We start from the raw sequence: 20,017 nt of genomic DNA, 5'->3' as shown, positions 1-20,017 counted from the left end.
AGAGTACCCTTGCAGCTAGGAGATAGTCCGTCGGCAGTTTCCCTCTATTCGTGCGTCAGCTTTCACAAATGTGTTAGCGTGACCAGCTATTTGCGCAGCGAGTTCTACGGTCACGATTGACTTCAAACTTGCAGATATAAAACTAGAGAGCTCTGAGGCCTATTTGCCGAAGTTAGAGAAAATCTGTCTCAGGGTTTCGAAATTATTGACATTTTTTGTAAAAATGCGGTCTTAAATATATACCGATATCTCAAACGTTTTCATACCTACAAGAAAATGAATAACATTTTCTTAAAGTTCGACCATTCTTTATTAAGGATGCCAAAAATCATGGAAATCGGTTGAATCATTCCTGCCGAAAAACGCGATTCAAAAACGTAACCAATGTGCATATAAATAGTTTCGGGCCTACTCCGGATGAGTAGATATAAATTTCCGCTAAGATGATAGTTTACGGCTTTCTTCCTAATTAAGGCCATCAGAGAAGCTCATATTCGACTTAGACGTATATTGGAAAGCAAACCTCCAGAACCGAGACTTCCAGTGGCTGTGATTATGCAAGATAGCGACTCAACTTCTCCTGCTGAAGGTGACATTGTTAACATACGAAATTCTATTAAACTATACAGCTACTACGATTGTGTTCTTCTGCTGACACACTTATCAGCAAGTCGCGACTGATGACATTTGCAAGTAATATGTCAAACACGAGTAAGACTGTTTCATTGGATTTGCAAACACCGGGAATTTGGTTTAATAAAGGAAATGCGGTCGATTTTTTTATGTTACCCAATTCAAGAGATTAATGAATCTTCATTTGATAACAGCCGGCATCTTTTCTCCAAACCTTCTTCACGGGAGTGAATTCCTTTGTTTGTTTTGCGTGAGATGTTAATGAATTTCAGAAGATTATTAACAAAAGATTTGTTCTCTTCTGTAGCTGAAGTTCTCGCCTTGCTTGGTATACGACAACTCAGAGCAGATCGTCTTTTATCTGAGTGCAAGTTGCATACCGTCCAAAGTCTAGACGATCTTTCACAAAAGGTTTGTTTTTCACTTCCAACTTGTGAGCTATTTTACCATTCATTAGATCCATTTGGAAATCACAGTTGATCCTTGCAATCTGATTGGCCCTGAGTGATGTGATTTATTCACGAATCGCACGATTCCTTGTCTAAATCGCATCTTTTTTTCCAACCAATGAGAATGTAGCACTTAAACAAAACAACCAATCAGATTTAGAGGATCATTCAAAGTAACCAATCAAATTGCAGGAAAACGAAAAACAAATAAACTTTGCAAACTTTGTGCAAGTTTTTTGTTGCCAAAACTTTCTTTAAACAAAGGCAAAAATGAACGAATTTAATTTCTTACAGTATCGTAATGATGATTGTAAGCTCCTTGAGGTTGAAGAAGTAATTTTAGGGGAGTTTCCGACATTCAGTGTCCAGTGTGATGAATGTTTTAATAATTTTCCCTCCACATCCGATCTGGATCCGTGCGATCCCGAGTCTAGTAGTAAAGAGACAAATCCAGAGCCAACTTAGAAAGTACAAAATGTAGATTCTACCAGGTTCCCTGAAATCTCAAGCGAAGAAATTGAAGAGCTCAAGGCTGTTGCCGTGAACAAAAATACCTCCCGCTGGACAAAACAGTGGATGAATGTATTCAAAAGTTGGTGCCAGTCCCGCCATCTAGAAAATGTAAACATAGAAACAATGGCGCCGGAAGAGCTTGACAGCATCCTGAGTAAGTTCTAGGCCGAAGTAAAAAAAAAAGTGACGGAGATGATTACCAGCCAGAATTCCTTAAAATCATGCAGGGTGCCATTGAAAGGTATTTAAAGGAGAAGAATTATCCACTGAGCGTCGTACGATCGAGGGAGTTTCACAGCTCACAAGAAATCCTCCACGTGAAGGTAATTTCTCTGCGACAACAATGAAGAAGCACCACTGGTTCCTATCAATGGCTTCCAACAGCAAGGTTAAAAGCACCAGGTCATGAGATTTAATGCGGATTTTCAGGCAGCTGGTTTTGCAGGATTTCCCCCACGTTGTCCCTCACAGTTTCAGTACCGCATGGCAGCGACCATGGCAGCTTTTAAGTGTGCTAGTTGTTCTGCTTCATCGAAAAAATTGCACCTGCTGTTCTTTCAATTTTTTCTCCCAAGAAAACGCGATGCCTCAGCCACAACCGCAGAAGAAGCGAAGGGCTTATATTATTGAGTCACACGACGAGGATTAAACTTTGAAGAAGACTATTTTTGCAGTAACAAGATTTAGAACTGCTTGAACATTTGCATGAAGTTGACTCTTGTTTCCTTTGCGCTCCAATGAATTTTTGTAAAGTGACATCTGTCATTCTTTTTTGTTGACATGTACTTGTAAACGCGTTTCTGGTTCCGCTTTTTACAAACCAGCCTTGTGGACCAATACAGTTTTTAAAAAAAATGAGTGATCATACTTCTGATTTGAAATCATGCGTATGATTCAGACCAAATTGCACTCCACTCAGTTCAGTTACCACTATTAACTGTGTTTAAACTGAAATATTATCGTTCTTTTCTTGTATTTCTCTATATTTTTTTTGATATCAAGTAAAAGGCTTCATCAGGTTCATTTTACAATTGTCATCTTTTCTCCTTTTTTAGTTACATTCCGCGATTACTTGGCTTGGACAACGCACATTTGTTTCAAGCCTACCCAAGACCGACAGCTTGGTGAATTTCGTCGAAGATGGTAAGTTCCACCTTTTTATTGCAGTCGACACCAAAGAATGATTATCAACTGGGTCAGCTGAGTTCGTAAAATTCGAAAAGTGGAGTTAGACATAAGTGTGGATTGGGGGTGGGGGGGAAGTCCATCTTCTGACAACAGTTTTCTGTCTCCTGCTTAGCCTGTTTGGGGAAATGGTGAAAAAATGGCGAGGAGAGGGAGGGGAAATAAATTTACCCGTTACCCAAACAGAGAGCCTGACGTGGTCAGGAAGAAGTCAGGGAATGTCTTTGGCTATTCAAAATGAGTTAAATGTCGAGAAAAAGTCAGGGAAGTGTTTGCCTCACTCTTTCTTTCTGTGTGTGTGTGTTTTTTTTTTTCTTTTTTCCAGGTCTTCACAGAGAGTTCGTCATGGCCGCATCTGAGGACCTCTTCGTACGAAAACAAGCCAAACTTGACCAGCAGGTATAAAGAACAAGCCATACTTTAGTAAAATGTAGAAAAGAGAAATCAGGCTATTTGAGATAGCAGATGTGCTTCTCGGCGGCAATAAGTTCTTAAGAGGTTCTTGGCTAAAATGATTGAAGAAATGACGTTATAAAACTACAAGTTTCGTTGTAGCCTACTAGCAAGCTCTCCGGGGCGCTGTGGCGACGCGGCGGGAAAAGTAGGCTAGTTTCGTTCTCGCTCGGTAAAAAGCTACAAGGTGCATTTTCTGAAAGAGGACTTGACGACCAACCTTATCATAAATACCCTGCCTGACGTGACGCACATGAGTGAAGAAGCGAATTCCTGAAAATTATCTCAAACGGCACGGAAAACAAGACACACAAGTCTTTTTGTTAACGAATAGTCGAATCCGTTCGAACGGGTTAAAATAAGGAAAAAAGTAAAACAGGAACAGCTCAACATATTCGAGAAATGACATAAGAAAAAGAGAGAATATTCGAACACAACACGCCTTCATAGAAAAACGTGGCATGATACTTGAAACACAAATACCTTGATTGTGCTTTATCCTTGTTTTTACAAACTGGATCATATTCAGACACTTCTTATTTATAACAAAATGTTGTTGTAACACCAATTACCAAAACTTCACGCATAAAGCAATCAAAAAAACACTGTAGAGTAAACAGTAGGAAATACTATGGAAGTGTATGGAAACGGATTCACCTAAAAACCTCGTGAAACTCTTCGCAAATGCAGTCAAAGGGTGTGTCTCGACTCTGCGGATTTAGATCGGACTTGTCGAACGTTTTCGTTCCTTCGACTTCCGAATTATGGACGTTTGCGTAACGTAGTGGTCACCGTTTCTCTAGACACTGGAACTATAAAAACCGGAGAATGAAAAAAAAACAACAACAACAAGCCGAACTTAACAAAATAAATTTGAGACCAGGCTTTCAAGAACGATAGAGCTACTCTACCTATAGAGAAAATCATGGTAAATAATTTTGGAAAAGTATCATTTTCCAGGAAACGATTTAACTTTTAAACGTGTAACATTGTATATTCTTTCCCTATTGTTGATGAATTGTTAATGAATTGTGTTTTATTTGTGGTTAGTGTCCAGAGGCTATTGTTGAGCTATTTAACAGTGTAGTGGATCATCTTGCCGCTGTTGTGTCATCCAACAACTTGCAGCGTATGTCTTGGCCAATAAGTGAATTTACCGAAGAACAAAAAACAGATCTCGGTACGTGTAGTCGCATTGGTTCCTTTTCATTCTTAACCGAAGTTAACTTTTTTGTGGAAAACAAAAGATAACCTTTGACAAACTTGAAGTGCTAAACTCATGACATTTGTAACTTACTCTCAAGCATACCAGCTTGTTACTGATGCGACTGGGGCAATTTCCCAAAAACTATTAAAAAGTGATTTGCGAAGTGTTCCCTTCTTCCTTTTGACACAACAAGAACTTCGTCATTGCTTTGTTTTCATCAATCAATGAACTGAAAATGCCCCAAATAGCAAAACGAAGGGTACATACTAACAAGATCAGAGGCCTTGGGGCCCCTAGATTATGAAATATCTGAACAAGAAACGGTAAAAGCTATCGACCTCTTGAAAACTGGAAAGGCCCTGGGAGTAGATAACATTTTATGCGAGCTGCTTTAGTAAAGCATTTGGTAGTATCCTCAGAGGGAAACTGTTTCAAAAATTGAGGTTAGCGGGAGTAACGGGGTGCTTCCTTGAGATTTTACATTCAATGTACTCCAATGATAAATCATCTGTGAAAATAGAAAATATGGTAACACCTGCCTTTCGATGCCATACCGGTGTAAAACAAGGTTGCATGCTATCGCCAACCCTTTTTAACCTTTATCTCAGTGACCTTTCAGAGGAACTTAAAGCCAAGAACCTAAATGACGTAGAACTAAACGAGTTAACGTTAAGTTGTATGCTCTACGCGGATGACTTGGTCATATTCTCCAAATCAAAAAACGGACTGCAGGATTATTTGGATTCCCTCAGTGAATACTGCAAAGAAAACGACTTGTCGGTTAACCTTAATAAAATTAAGGTGTTAATCTTTAATAACTGCGGGAGAACCATGAATAAGCACGTATTATACTGTAGAGGCAGTAAACTTGACAATGTTAGCAATTACAAATATCTTGGCCTACAGTTTAGTACTTATGGGAACTTCACGTACGTTAAACAGGAAATAAAGAGGGCTGCCCTTAAAGCTTTGTACAAACTCAGAAAGGAAATGGGCGACCATTTCAGAGACGATGTACAGCTCACAATGAAAATTTTTGACACGGTTATTTCCCCAATACTCATGTACGGAAGCGAGGTCTGGGGGGTAGATCGCGACGGAAAGCTAGAAAATGATCCAATTGAGTTTGTTCAAAAACAAAGTTCATTAGGTGGCTATTGGGAGTTAACAAATTCTGTAGCTCAAATGCGTGCAGATCGGAGGTAGGCCGTTTCCCAATGCAAACGAAGACAAAGTGCAGAGCCATTAAATATTGGCTGAAATTGTGTGAGCCGGAGCACCAAAATAAACTCTCTGGAATAGCATTTACAGACCAAATTGGTCAAGATAAAAAGGAACTTTGGTCAAGCAAATTAAAACGGCTATTAAATCTCGCAGGTCTTGGCGACATATGGTCAGCGAAAACAAACACTCCCGCAATCATGAGCTATATACGCCAGAGACTCTTAGACATAGAACAGCAAACATGGATTAGCGAAATACAGTCAACTCTCGCCTTGCGGACACCCTGCTATAACGGACACCCCGATATTACGGACAGCAGCTAAATCCCCGGCAAAAACATGTTACAGACGCTTGACTGAAATAAACTCCCGCTATTACGGACTCTCGCTAATGAGGACACCACCTCGAGGTCCCTACAGTGTCCGCTATAAAGGGAGTTGACTGAACACAATGATCAACGAAAGAACCCGCATCAAAAAAACAAACTAAGATTTTTTAGGAAATTTAAACTTACCCATGACTACGAAAATTACGTCACAAATGTAAGAAACATCAATCATAGAGTAGCAATCACAAAGCTAAGATTAAGCAACCACAAACTAGCAATTGAAACTGGACAATACGTTAAACCCTATCAACCACCAGAAGAAAGAATCTGCCCATTATGTAAAACTGGATTAGAAGACGAGGAGCATTTTTTGATGAATTGCATAGCCCATAGGGATCCTAGGAGAGAGCTGTTCAATACGCTAAAAAAGGAAACTTATGTTTTTCTTGACTCTGTGACTCCAAGCTCTGCCTTTGCAACGTTGATAAGTATGAAGCAAGGAGAGAAAACGCAAAAAATAGTTGCTAAATACGTATGTGATCGCTTCCGCGAAAGAGATAGACGCGTTAAATATAACCTTGTTTAATAGTTGTATAAATTCCACAAATGTACACCTCTGCAATTATTGCACTCAAATCTTTGTTATTATTGTAAACACATGTGTCTGTAGGCGCTCTGTTGATAATAAAGCACTTATCCTATCCTTTCCTATCCCAAAAGTACGGCCACTTTTCAGGGATTCCTTCAAAAGTCGGGACTTTCACACTTTTGAGTCCGCTACCCTTACTGTACGAGAGCTGTCCTAACAAGACCAAATAACTTGCAGCCTCACTTTCGCTAACAGAATGTGCTTGAAAAACCTGGGGTTCAACTTTACTTTTTGGTGCGAGATAATCCGAAACTTCGCTAATAATCTCACTGACATTATACTGTAAATCGTATAGTCAACTACCATGGCTTTCAGTAGACTGTGGGTCAAGATCGTCTAGTCTTTTTGTTAAGTCTCGGGCCTTAGTCTTCACTTCAATAGTAGTGGCCAACTGACGTACCTTTGAAACGCTGCCCTTGTCGGCGATCAACTCCCGGATTGTTTGTACGTTTTTTCACTGTTGACTTCGTAACAACCCCCCTTGAAGGACACTTCTTAACTTCACTCACGTCTAGCATTATCTATACTGCTTACTCCTGACTCTTAACTCCAACCTCGGCAAAGACTATGATTCCGACTCAGGCTCCAAATCAAGCTGCAGCTACGGCTTGGCTTCAAATTCCTACTCCAACGAAGAGGTGATCATAGCCAATGGTTAAGGGAGTACCCCACCCCCCCCCCCCCCCCCTTCACGGGGAACGGCTTTCCCTTGTTGGCTGTCTATCTCGTATCCAAAGCGCGCTCGTAGAATAATACTACAGTAGCTGGTTGTGCCTGGTAGTTCCAGCCCTATTTAAAATATTGTGTTCGTCAGGCAATGGAGATTTGATTAACTCAACCAAACCTTGTAGGTGTACCTCACTTGTCGTGGAACAGCTTCGAAACCCTACAGAGACTGCGCAGTTGTATTACAGCATTAAAACTTCCCCCACCTCCACCGGCTGCTGCTGATGGTGAGCTAATAATAGTGGTATTCTGTCCGTAAGGCACACTGTACTGTTGTATTTGCTTTAGACACCAAGTAAATTACAAACATGTCAGTCTTTCATGCATTTTTCTTAACACCCTTCAATCCCGAAGTAAGGGAATGAATTGCGTTGTTGGGAGAAGTACTAACAGAATAATCACTGACAGTGTGTTTTTTATTGTTATCGAAGGTTTGTGGGAGACTGAGTGTCACTTATGTTTGGAGTACGCTCGAAGTTTATCGCCTAAAACAACCTCTCTCTTAAACAGGTATTTGAAAGAGGGTAGACTACAAACGAATTTTGCCAGATGAATCATTATTAGAGAGCTTAAGCAACGACGACGGTGACGGCAACGAGAACGGCAAAAAAGCAATAGGTTTGTATTAGCCAATCAACTCTGCCCGTGCATGACGCGTTTTTGTACATTTCTGTGCCGTTGTTGCACGACTACGACGTGGAACACAAGACAACAACTTTCTTTTTCTTTTCCTGAACTTTGATACAGTCTTTAAGAATTCAACTTCAAAACTTGAAAATTTGCCAACGTTTGACTAATTAAACGAGGTGGAATAAGCGCGATAAAGTTTTCGCAGCAGTCGCCGTCGTTGTGGCTTAAGCTCCGTAAATGCTTTGATACATCATGATCTGAGTGATCTCGGGTCACCGATCCCGATCCAGAACATCCCAAACGAACTCACTCTACTCTAACCTGAATTTCATCCGATTACTTCGAGTCGTTATTACTCCCTCAGTAACGTCTGAATCGACCGGCCGTCAATGCCGTCCAGTGACGTCACTACTCCTTGACCTTTGCTTTAATTCATGCAAAAAATAAAAAACCATTTTCAAGTGGCAAACCGAGAAATATCGTTTGGAAATGTCTGCATGATACAGAACTGCTTTATTTTTTTCGATTGTAATTCATGTTTAACGTTCAAACTATCAACTGCATGCAGTAAAAATCTGAACCGGTTGTACTAAATTCTATAATCAAACTCGGTCGCAATCACGCGATGAAATAAACACACACACGACGCACACGGAACACTTAGTCAAAAACACAATGATTTGCTTTAATTGAAAAAAAACTATTTGTTCGTTAACGAAGAAAAAAACAAGGAGACAAGAAAGAAAAGCTAACAGAATCATTACACTTGACGGTAAAAATAGCAAGAAGGCTTAATTATAACATTGATCTCAGAAAACTTCCCGTAAACAAAATCACCGGCCGCCGCCACAAAGCGGCTCTAAATGAAAAACCTACCGACTCTCCGCAATGATTCTTCATTCGCAGTTCAATTTAGCATGTCAGTTTCGAAGACAAGGGCAATTTTGCTGTTTAAGATAAAGATTAAGCTTATACGAAATGTTTGAACTAAACGAAAGAATGCCAGTGATGCGATCCGCTGAATATCAAGCGACAATCCCGCCAAAATTTTTCAAAATTATACATAATTATGCGAATGTTTAGGCAATCAACCAATCAAAATCACTACCCGGTTTTCGGGTAGTGAGTGACGTCACTGGACGGCATTAACGGCCGGTCGATTCAGACGTTGTTGAGAGGAGAAAACGACTCGAAGCAATCGGATGAATTTCAGGCTAACTCTACTCTCGCGACCGTTCTTCAATAGAATGCCTGAAATGCTTTGAATCCACGATTGCTTTCGTCTTCATTTTCAAATACTACACAAATTGCTGAACTTTTTGCAGAAGTCACACAATGTGTGCACAGTTCTGAAAGGACGCGTTATGCCGTGTCTAAAGTACGGGTCACTGCTCCATCGATAAATTACCAAACCACACAGGTTTCCCTCGATCTATAAGAGCATTTTGTTAAGGGATTAGGGGCAGGAGACACTTGCCAGTGCTTACATGATGTTCTTAAGATTAAGGTACCAAAAGAAGTCGAGTAGGAAAATCCTGTGGACTGTCCAGCATGGAAAATACTGGTTAATGCTATTTATTTACCTGTATCATGGTGACCTGTACTCTGACCTGTGGAAAAGTGACCTGTTTTTTAGACCTGTGACCTGATAATTTCATAGGTGTCAAGTTAGGCTTACAATTGTGAGTTTTGACTTGATCATTGTATCGAGAACACCGCGCTCCGAAAACTTCAAGTCATACCTTAAAAAGTCACAATTTTTCGCCAAAATACTTGGTAGAATCTTTCTTTAAAAGAAATCAACAATATGAAAGAAACATGACGTTTCGATGATTTCATGGCTCAAACCGTGTTTATTTCTTACTTTTGATAATGATAACATGAAGTAATCGAAACGTCAAGTTCCTGTTATATCGTTGGTTTTTGTCTTAAAATGTATTTCCAAATCTATTCTTATCACAATCCCTCTTGCTGTTAAAAGTTGTATTCTTTCGTGCGTTTAGTTTTTCTACGACAGCTTTTAATGCCCTGTAATCTTCATTTGTAATATTTACCATATATCATTTTGCATCTTTTAATTTCCTCGGTGAAATTATAAATTAATTTGGCGCCAACTCTAAAGAGTAATGAGCCACCAAAGAAATATAGTCCGTTTCATTAGAAACAAGCTGAATGCGCCAACCTAAACAAACGCACAACTTAAATAAAGAAACTTAATGAAACAACTTGTAAAGTGCTCGTGCACTTGCAGGCAACTGAAATTGGAAGCGCTAGCAGTAGCTTCCTTCGTAAAATTTGTGCGTTTGTTTGTTTGTTGTTGTTTTCAAGGGAGTGAGAGTTAATACTTATTAGTTTTGCTTGATAAGGGGCACAGTCAAGGCTAACGCAGACGAGTATCACTTGACTGTAAGGTAGTTGAGGGTCAACACTTATTTCCATCCGCCAAACTGACGTTGACAGATTAATGATTCGTACACAAAGTAAGGGTTACGGTTAGGGTTAGGGTTAGGGTTTGGTTAGGGTTGTTGCTATATATATTCAAATCAAACCATCCATTGTCAACAAATCCTCGGTGGTGTAGGGGTTGAAGTGATGCACTGCAGAGCCGATGCTCCGAGATCGACTCCTACTCGTGCTAACCTGAATTTTTTTTTCTTAAAAATTGAAGAGACTTCGACTTTTATGAACAGAAATTTCAAGAGACAGAGAAATTTCAAGTAAGAAAAGTGAAATGTCTTGTGAGGGCCACCGAGAGGAAAATGTCAGTTTGGCAGATGGAAACAAGTGACGACAGTTGAGTCTGCTGCTCAACACAGTAGGCACATGTGTTTCTCAATATTCAACGATTCCATAGGGTACGGTGGATTCTTGCCCGTGAAAAACGAGTCCAGGACCAAATGAGCTTGCTCTTAACAAGCCCCAGTCTCTCAGCATCGCGGGTTCCATGGCCGCTCGTTCTTGACGCTTGCGTCAACTTCCGTCTTACGGGTCTTCATTCTGACGCAGACCTAGTAGAACAAGATGTCTTCTTTTTAGAGGATGAACTCAACGCATTTGTTCAGCCTTCGCTTTGGAGGCAAGCGGTGAATATATCGAAAGAGGAATCAGCTAAAGCCAAGAGTAAAGATAGGTAAAGTACAAGTGACCTTATGTTTACGTCATGTTTCGTAAGTGAAGTAGCCTTTAAGTGAGAATATGGGTAAGTCGAGACTTAAGTATCCGAACATTTGAGTTTAAGAAAACACTTCACCGCAGGAATTAAATTCTGTTGTATCGGTCAAGAGCGTTGAGTGGTGAAAATGGTGGTAAAATATTTAGGATCTTTTTGAGTAATTAAGTCCTTTGTCGACTTTTAAAAGGCTTGAAGCAACAGGACCAAAGCAAAACAGAGACACCAAGCTTCATGAGTCATTTCTTGACATTGAACAACAGCTGGGTAAAATAAAAGGTATTTGAATTTTTTTAATTAGTGTACAGTGACTTGATCATTTTCAACATATTGATTTAAGGTAATTTGTAAATACATTAATTATCCTCCACCATCAGACTTCCAGAAAGCGAACCAGTAAGCTTAAAGAAGTATGACCGGAGAATTGAATTCGGGCCTAACGAGTAGCAAATATCGATATCAATTTCCAGTTTCGCGCTGACCTTAGTCCTAGTAATCTGGAATGTCTCACGACTGAAATTACTAAACCCCGCTCTTATAGCTTTGAGCCACAGGTAACCCAGACTCTGTGATAGCACCACAGTAAGGTTCCAGTAAAATTACAGTGTTTATGGGGTAAAAATAAAATCCTAAAATTTGTAGGGAATACTAAATAAAGGTCAATGAAACTTACTATGCAGTCAGTTGTTGTTGTCCTCAATGCTCAAACGAATTTTTGTGATAATTTGCTCAAATTCACCCTCCATACAATATGAGGAAACAATCAAAGTGTGATGCACGTTCCAAGCTGATGTTTTACCAATCTACAAATCTACGCTGGAGTTTTTCAAGAGTTAAAAAAATTACAAAAGACACAGCCATCAACTTTTACATGTCTATTTTTTTTCTCATTTTGGCGCGTGCACTGGTTTTGCTTGGGCTACTCGCGATTGGCGCAAGTGAACGATAGCCCTAGAGCAAATGTATTTCCAGCAGGGGAGGCTGATTTTGGGCAAGCAATGTATCGGTCCCTAGAAAGGTCACCTCAGGACACCCGGAACGGATTTGATTTGTACAGTGCTCGGGCCTCATTTGCTTGACCGCGCGTTGATCTGGCCCGGCCACTTCGACGTGTCGAATTTCGGCCTTTTTTGATTATATCCTTCGAGTTTGTCAAAGTCTGCGGGATGCATTTCTCCAGCTAGGAAAGCTTCATTGGTTTCTGAATCAAATGTTATCCTATTTCTACGATCCTAGCACGCTTATTTACCGTTGGAGTTCGAATTTCGTAGAAAAAGTTGTGTTGGAAAGAGAGCGTGGCGGCCAAGATGCCATCTCGTGGCCCCTACCTGGTGTACTATATTGTATGGAGGGTGAATTTGAGCAAATGATCACGAAAATTCGTTTGAGTATTAAGGACAACAACAACTAACTGTAGAGTAAGTATCATTGACCTTTATTTAGTATTTCCTACAAATTTTAAGATCGTCTTTTTACCCCATACAACCCCTCTAATTTTACTGGAACGGTACTGTGGTGTTCTCACAGAGCCGGGGTTACCTGTTGCTCAAACCCATTGCTCGTGTCTACCTAGGAACAGACCTCCCACAATCATCTCCCGACCTCTTTTCTTCCTTAGGCGAATTATTGATAAAATTAACGCCGAAAAGTTGTAGCTTTATCTTTTGGGCGACTTAAATTGTGACAAATTTTCTAAGGTTGCCGATAATAACTCTTCCCACCTCTTAAATACTATCGATATCTATGGCCTGACTCAACTCATTACTGAACCAACTAGAGTAACGCAATATTCACGCATCCTGATAGATTAATGTCTAACTAATTCCCTAGATAAGGTATCTAAATCAGGTGTTATCGACATTGCTATAAGTGGTCCCTCAACTTTTTTTCTTACACTCGTAGTTTCATTTTTTCGCTCAGCTAATCACAAGACAGTTTAAGTTCGACAGCTCAATAATTTCACTGAAGTTGAATTTTTACGAGATCTTCAAATGAATGACTGGAATTTTCACACTGATCTCCTTTCCTATGTAAATCCTGTCGACGGAGTGCTTTCTTTCCAACGGATCAAAATTACTGAAAGCTATCGATGATGGCGGGGCAACTGCTCTTGGCAAAATCCCAAACAGGCTACTAAAAATTGCAGTCGATGTTGTTGCGCCCTCTTTAACGGGCATTCTAAATCAATCCATACTGACTGGTATTTTCCGCTCTGACTGGAAACTAGCTAAAGTGTCACTATTTTTAAGAATGGCTCCAAGTCAGACCTAAACAACTACCGGCCAAAATCTGTTATCCCTGCCGTGCCAAAATTTTCGAAAGCTATTCTAAGTACCAGAAATAAAACAAGAATATTATATATATATTTATATCCCACAATTCCTAGCGTTGTATATTTTACCGCCATTTTTCCTGTTGTGTGCATTTGTCAAATAATATCTCTGAGTGAGGTCAACTTTCCTCAGCTCCGTTGAGCACGCGTTATGGCTGAGCCTCCACCGCCTGCCAAAGCACGCCCGCAGAATGTTCGTCTCCAAGAAATTTTTTACGAACGTAAAAGAGAAGTTCCTGTTTAAATGAGTCCTCGACGAAGAGAAAGCTGCTTTGATGAGCTCATGTTTCTCCACAACAGGAGAGAAGTTAGCTGACGAACGTCCATCGCCCCCTTCTGTAATTGCATGCCGCGAACCGGAAGCAATTCCGAAATCTGAGTGCTGAGCCACCTCCTCTAAGTGAAATCACGGTATCTCAGGGATCATCAAAGTCGAATTGCTGAAAAGAAACAGGTCAACTGGTCGTGATCATATTCCACCGAAACTAAAAAAACTCGCAAGAACAGCAGTCGTTCCTGCTCTAGTTGCTCTTTTTTCGATTTAGCATAGAACGTGGGGTAATATTTTGGTCGTGGAAAACAGCTAGACTTGCACCGGTTTATAAAAACGATGAAGAAACAGACACTGGAAATTATCGTCCGGTCTCTCTCCTAAGTGTCCCTGGCAAGATTATGGAGTAGGAGATTAACAGCACTCTCGTACAACACGTCGTCAAGAGTAATAACCTTGCATCGGACAAGCGGTGGGCCTATCGTTTCGGGTATTCGACTGATTCACTTTACCGAGTCGTGGAGGAGAGCTGTAGACTCAGGAATGGTAGTGGCAGCGGCCTTCGTCGATTTTAATAAAGCGTTTGATCGCGTGCCTCATGACATCGTGTTGAAAAAACTGAACTGTGAGTTTGGAGTGAACAGTTCCCTCCTTGAACTTATATGCAATTACCTCAGTGGAAGACCACAGTTTACTGTGCTAAATGGTGTAAGGTCGGATTTGTTACCTGTATCGATGGGGATCCCACAAGGATCGGTTTTAGGACCAACACTGTTCGTTGTATTCACGAACGACTTACCTTCTTCTGTGCCTGTTGGGTCCGTTTACATGTATGCGGATGATACCACCATATACTGTGTCGGAGAAACAGCTGATCTGGCGATCGATCAAATGAATAAGGCCTTACGAGAGTTTTACAACTGGTGTCTTAACAACCGACTAACGCCACATCCCAGAAGGAGCGAGGTCATTCTTTTCACCAAGGGGACACCACTGGGGCCTATCGCTCGTGTGTACTTAGGAAACGCAGTGTTAAATTTGGTTACCAAGACGAAACTATTAGGTCTGATAGTAGACCAGAAACTCACCTGGGTGGCCAACGTGCTTGAAACAAAGAAAAGCTTTGTCTAAAAACTGGACTTGCCTAAACGTTCTCGTTTTTTACCAAGAGGAATTTTAAAAGACTTTTAAGTATCATCTGTTAAGTACGGTTTAGTTTTGTGGGGTTTTTTCTTTGCAATTCTGATCTTTTTAAATCAATAGAAAGGATTAACTGTAGAGTGGCACGTATGATTTACAATTTTACGTTCAGTGGCCTACCTTTTCTTTTTATTATAGGTTGGATGTTCTTAGACTTTTTTGTAGGGCGCATAGCGAATCCTTACCTGATATAATGTATCAGAACATTGGCCAAAATCGAGTTACCACTTACTTCATTCGAGACCAGAACCGTTTTCTCGTACCAAGGTACGAGTCAAGATACATGAAAAATTCTCTGATAGAGGTGCATCGTTATGGAACTACAGCGATAAGGAAGCATGTGCGACCCTGAATTTTGATCAGCTCAGGATTATTTTATAGATTTTAACTTTGAATGTACGTCTGCATCTCCTATAAGATGAAGACGACAGAATTTTTGCTCCCGCAGGGATTTCGCCCAGAAGGCGAAATCCCGAGGAGGCACTCTAGTAACTGGCGCGAAAATTAAGGAAAGTACTTACAGTTGAAATATAGAGTCAATATAGAAAAAATCTCGATTTGCTTGAGTAGGGGCCGCGAGGAATCGGTAGGTAATGATGACGTTTCTATTGTTTGCGCCCGCAAGTACGAAATGGTTAGGATGAAGTAAAGACAGAACATCCCCAGGGGGCCGCTTAGGTAGATTTTGTGACATTTATTGTGCAGTCATACTTCGACACTCTTTTGCGTTACGTGTTATCAGAGACATTCTGTGGAGCAGTTATGTCAGTGAAAGTTATGGACCAAAATTTTAACGACACTCGTTAAGCGCTGAAGAAGTTGTAAGTTGCGTATAACTGTGTATATATAAACACTTGGACAGTTTGCCAGACACGAGTTCACAAGTCTTTCATTGGAAACCTTGCCAGACACTCTTTCTCTCTCTTTGACCGGAACAAGACTCAGCCCCAAACAAGCAAGACGAGTGACCAACGGCTAGCTTCCCACTAGCAGAACGATGGACGATTACAGAAATTCGCCGACAATCAAATTCTGTGCTGACTTATTCCCTGCTCACAGATGTCCCTCCGCTATAAAGTTTAAAATAAGACTAGAATGCGCGAGTGTGAATTGATCAAACGTCCTTTTAATTTCTAAGGCTTCCTTTCCGGCAAATAAAATGAACTGAAGGTAAAAAGTGAAAGAGAAATAGCGAAAAATTCAACTTCTAATTAAATCTTTTCTTATGGTTTAGAATAAACTATTCTCGAAACTGAGAATGTTTTGATCAAAGCTGTGTAAATCGACCTGAAACTGTGCATGGAACCTTGCGTTTCCTGTGTTTATCCCCGTATTTATCACACCTATTGTATGGAATATGTGTGAAAATCTTTCTTATGAATCGGTATATTTCAAAGAGCTACAAGACGAGCAAGAATGTATTGACCGACAATATACAGAGCGGGGGCAGCTGTAGTGTCAACTCATACTAGTATATATTACTGATCACTGTGTCCACATAAGATACATAGTTTGTATATAAGTTTTGATGTAGATTAGGTTAGTTTAATTCTTAAAGACACGACCCCACAAGCTCTTAAAGCTTTAAAAATCATCGTGTCTAAATGAAGATTATGTATGTCTGTCTGTCTGTCTGTCTGTCTGTCTGTCTGTCTGTCTGTCTGTCTGTCTGTCTGTCTGTCTGTATGTATGTATGTAAATGACCCCGCTTTCGTTGCCGTTGGAAATGCTCCGTTAGCTGACGTCCCTGCTGCTAATATCGCTCCACCCTTCTTGAGATTCTTGACGCTGCGCTGCTTGTTACTCTCCCACTTGAGGTTTTTTATTCTCTTTTCTTGATTTTGTTGTGTAGGTATTTGCTCTTGTTTTCAGGTACGCCGGGTTGAGAAGTGTGCGTGAGTGGTAGGTCTACCGCACCGGAGTAGTTTTGAAGTGAAGAATTTTTTGCGTGATTGGTAGATCCATCGCACAGGAGATTTGAAATGAAGAATTTGTGCGTGAGTGATAGGTCATGATGGGTCAACCGCACAGGAGATAAGTAATATGATCCGAGTTCTGAAGCGGACAGTGTGCGTGAGTTCACGCACACATTCGGTCTACCGCGCAGGAGTTTTAAAATGCAACAATGTGTTCGTGAGTGGTAGGTCTACAACCACGGAAGTATGGTGCGTGAGTGGTTGGTCTACCGCACAGGAGTATTGAAATAGAAGAATGTGTGCGTGAGCAGAATGGTCCCCGCTCTGGAGTTTTGTGATTCGGATAATTATTTGTTTGTGAGTCATACAGCTCGAGATGTTTTTTTACATTGATGAATACGTTGTTTGTTTTTGGTGTGGTACGCCAATTAAAGGGCCACTGTCGGTGCGTTTTAGCGGTGTGATTTGATTTAGGCGCGGTTGTGTCGCAAATATTCAAACGGATCTAGTCATTGTGATTAGCTCTTGTAGGAGTTTTATGCGGATTACGTTATATATAATGTTTATTATTTGAAAGTAAACTTCATTAGTAATTCTGTGGCCTTCGGGAAGTGTTTTGCATGTTCGCAAGTCGTGATTTTGTAATTTATATGGTAATTTGCTCCATTTGGTGTTAAGTTTCACGACTGGTTTAGTTCGGGGCTGCAGTGACGGAGTTTTCTTTCGCTCTTTTGTTGCCGCGCTCCCGCGCCGACGGTGTTTTTTAGAATTTTGATGTTTTTTGTAGCACCACGGAGTAGCCGTGTAATGGTTTTGCACTGTTACTGCTCGAGGTTTTGCCTTGCACCTTGTGTAATTGGTGCTTGTTAGTAGGGTTTTTGTTTTCTTCAGTTATGGGGTCTGGCTAATTTGAGCGTAGACAAGAGCGCCTAGTGATGCAATCAATGTTTCTCTTGTCATATCGTATTCTTATTGTCCTTTGAGTTTTTGCAGATGAATAAAACTATTTTCGTGTTATTTTCATCGGGTTTTCCTGCTGTACCAGTTTAGGTTGAATACACGCTTGAAACAGGGGTAAAACTTTCCTCCCGGTTTATCTTTGTCAAGCTGTCATTCCTCGTTTTCTGGTGGTCATGATGTCCGTGGTTTCCCTTCTCCAACCTCTCTTTCTTTCGTTTGCAAGTTAATAGTTTCTTGAACGAAGTGAAGGTAGTGATATGTCGTAAGTTAATGAGGATGTGGTGGAGGAACTGGGGTTGGATGGTACGAAAGAAAACTTAATTATCAATGTCGCTAACTGTCAGAGGGATAATTTAATGTCAGCAACCATGGAGATCGGTTTGGAGAGTCTGGGTGGTCGGGTGGACACAATCATTGTAGCCAAGACATCAAATAACATCTGCGGTGGGATGAAACCCACGAACTGGCTACAAATCAAAGACCAGTGGAAACATTTGAGGGACATTCCTTTTCCTAGACTTGGAAAAAGGAGTAAAATCGTTGTTTTTATTGGTTTCGATTATTACAACCTGCTGTTTCCTATGGAAGAGGTTCGTGGAGGCGACATTGAACCTGTTGGCAGACTGTGTCCATTGGGCTGGACAGCAATTGGTACCATTGGTACGTCTGAGGGACATGGAGCAAGTAACACCGCTTACCTGAACACCTCTGGTTACCTGAACAACTATCGCATACAGCAGTCAGAGTGTAGTGATGGGGATCTGAACTATCTGCTGAAACAATTTTGGAGCCTTGAGGCTGTTGGGATCACGCCGGAGATGGAGGAGCCACTCTTTCCCAAAGAGAACCTAGTAGCTTTTGATAAAGTGATAGTGATTGAGATATGAAGTTGCTGTGCCTTAGAAACATGAAAGACCAGAATTACCGCCAAACTGACAGATAGCAGAGAAGCGCCTTCACACAGTCGAAAAGAAGTTAATGCACGATGAGAAGCTGGCACAAGCTTACCAATCAGTGGTTAAAGACTACTGAAGTGAAGGATATATCCGAGAAGTCTCAGAGGATGAGCCAAAACCGCCATCAGAATGGTTCCATGTGATAAGGCCAGAGAAGGCCACAACCAAAGTTCGGGTTTTTTTCAACGCTCAGAATCACTACCGGGTCCTAAGGTGCAAACTGGCCTTTTTGGACCTTTTAGTTAAGTTTAGAAAGGAGCCAGTCGCCTTGGCTGGCGAAGTGAGCCAAATCTATCACCAGATACTTCTCTATTTATTTATTTAGCTTCGCCTAACTAGAATACAATCTTTATACATGAATACATAGAAAATCATTAGGCAGGGAGACCACTACAGCCTAACCAATTACAGTGGACCCCTCGTTAAAAAATAAAAACTTAATAACTAAAGCTACTGATATATAGACAAGAAAAATCAAAAGGAAACAAAACTTGACGAAGTTCAAATTGCTAGAAGCAGCACGTCGACGACCACGGGAGAGTCCTCGCTGTGTTGCACCTGGGACAGGTTGTTCTCCAGGTTCTGATGTCAACGTCGTACAGGTCCAGAGCCTTACTGCAATATTGAAATAGTAAACGCTTAAATGAGACTAGAGAGATGTGACTCGTGCGTAACTCAGCGGGCAGAACATTCCATGTGCGGCACGCGCGTATGAAAAATGAGCGTTGATAAGAAACAGTTCTACTTCGCTTAGGGATATAATTAATAGCATTGCTGCTCGATGAGCTGGTAGATCTCGTTGATTGTCTAGTCGAGGCGGAGCTTCACTATCTATGAAAACTAAGTTATTAACAACTTTATAGAAAATTCATGCCAGTATGAGATAGGTAACAGATTTGTAAGTTGGAGGCGAGTCTTATAGGTTACATCGCAATGGAAGGGAAGCTTCAAAATTAGTTTTGTTGCACGGCGCTGCACGTTTTCAACTCGCTTTAGTAAGCCAATGGACTGTCGCGACCATACTTAGGTTGCGTAGCGGAAATGGCACCGGACGATAGAAAGATAAAGTGTACGACGCGTTTGTCATGGGTGCTTTGGATGTGCCTGACCTAGAAGCTCGGCTCACAAAGCCGAGGAGTTTGTTGGCTTTTGCACACTGTTCAGTCACTTGTTTGTCCGAGGTAGATTGCTTGACACCCACACACGAAGGTCTTTC

The 20,017-nt window shown here is 40.9% G+C and overlaps 2 protein-coding genes across 2 annotated transcripts in view; both read left to right on the top strand.

Moving 5' to 3' along the window:
• LOC140945174 (germinal-center associated nuclear protein-like) overlaps positions 1-20,017 on the top strand; it is a 111,417-nt gene that overhangs the window by 79,242 nt on the left and 12,158 nt on the right. Inside the window, exons 31-39 of the mRNA XM_073394228.1 lie at positions 475-589; positions 941-1,044; positions 2,651-2,738; positions 3,106-3,179; positions 4,284-4,413; positions 7,493-7,594; positions 7,799-7,877; positions 10,852-11,127; positions 11,357-11,445. Of these exons, the coding sequence (XP_073250329.1) occupies positions 475-589; positions 941-1,044; positions 2,651-2,738; positions 3,106-3,179; positions 4,284-4,413; positions 7,493-7,594; positions 7,799-7,877; positions 10,852-11,127; positions 11,357-11,445 (1,057 nt within the window). The remainder of the gene's footprint in view (positions 1-474; positions 590-940; positions 1,045-2,650; positions 2,739-3,105; positions 3,180-4,283; positions 4,414-7,492; positions 7,595-7,798; positions 7,878-10,851; positions 11,128-11,356; positions 11,446-20,017) is intronic.
• LOC140946572 (uncharacterized) lies at positions 4,741-6,578 on the top strand. Its single transcript, XM_073395698.1, has 4 exons — positions 4,741-4,763; positions 4,836-5,293; positions 5,566-5,923; positions 6,098-6,578. Exons 1-4 carry the CDS (start codon positions 4,741-4,743, stop codon positions 6,576-6,578), a joined length of 1,320 nt encoding a protein of 439 aa, XP_073251799.1.

This window comes from Porites lutea, chromosome 8, assembly GCF_958299795.1.
Source record: "Porites lutea chromosome 8, jaPorLute2.1, whole genome shotgun sequence".
Lineage (NCBI taxonomy): Eukaryota > Metazoa > Cnidaria > Anthozoa > Scleractinia > Poritidae > Porites > Porites lutea.
Note: the sequence above shows the minus strand (reverse complement) of the source record. Positions and strands in the feature narration are given on the sequence as shown.

Excerpts from the sequence above, each read along its gene's own strand:
- LOC140946572 (XM_073395698.1), top strand. The coding sequence starts at position 4,741 with ATGAAATATCTGAACAAGAAACG. Across the intron at positions 5,294-5,565 it reads GAATAAGCACGTATTATACT|TTTGTTCAAAAACAAAGTTC; the intron begins GTAGAGGCAGTA and ends GATCCAATTGAG. Across the intron at positions 5,924-6,097 it reads ACATGGATTAGCGAAATACA|GGAGTTGACTGAACACAATG; the intron begins GTCAACTCTCGC and ends TCCGCTATAAAG.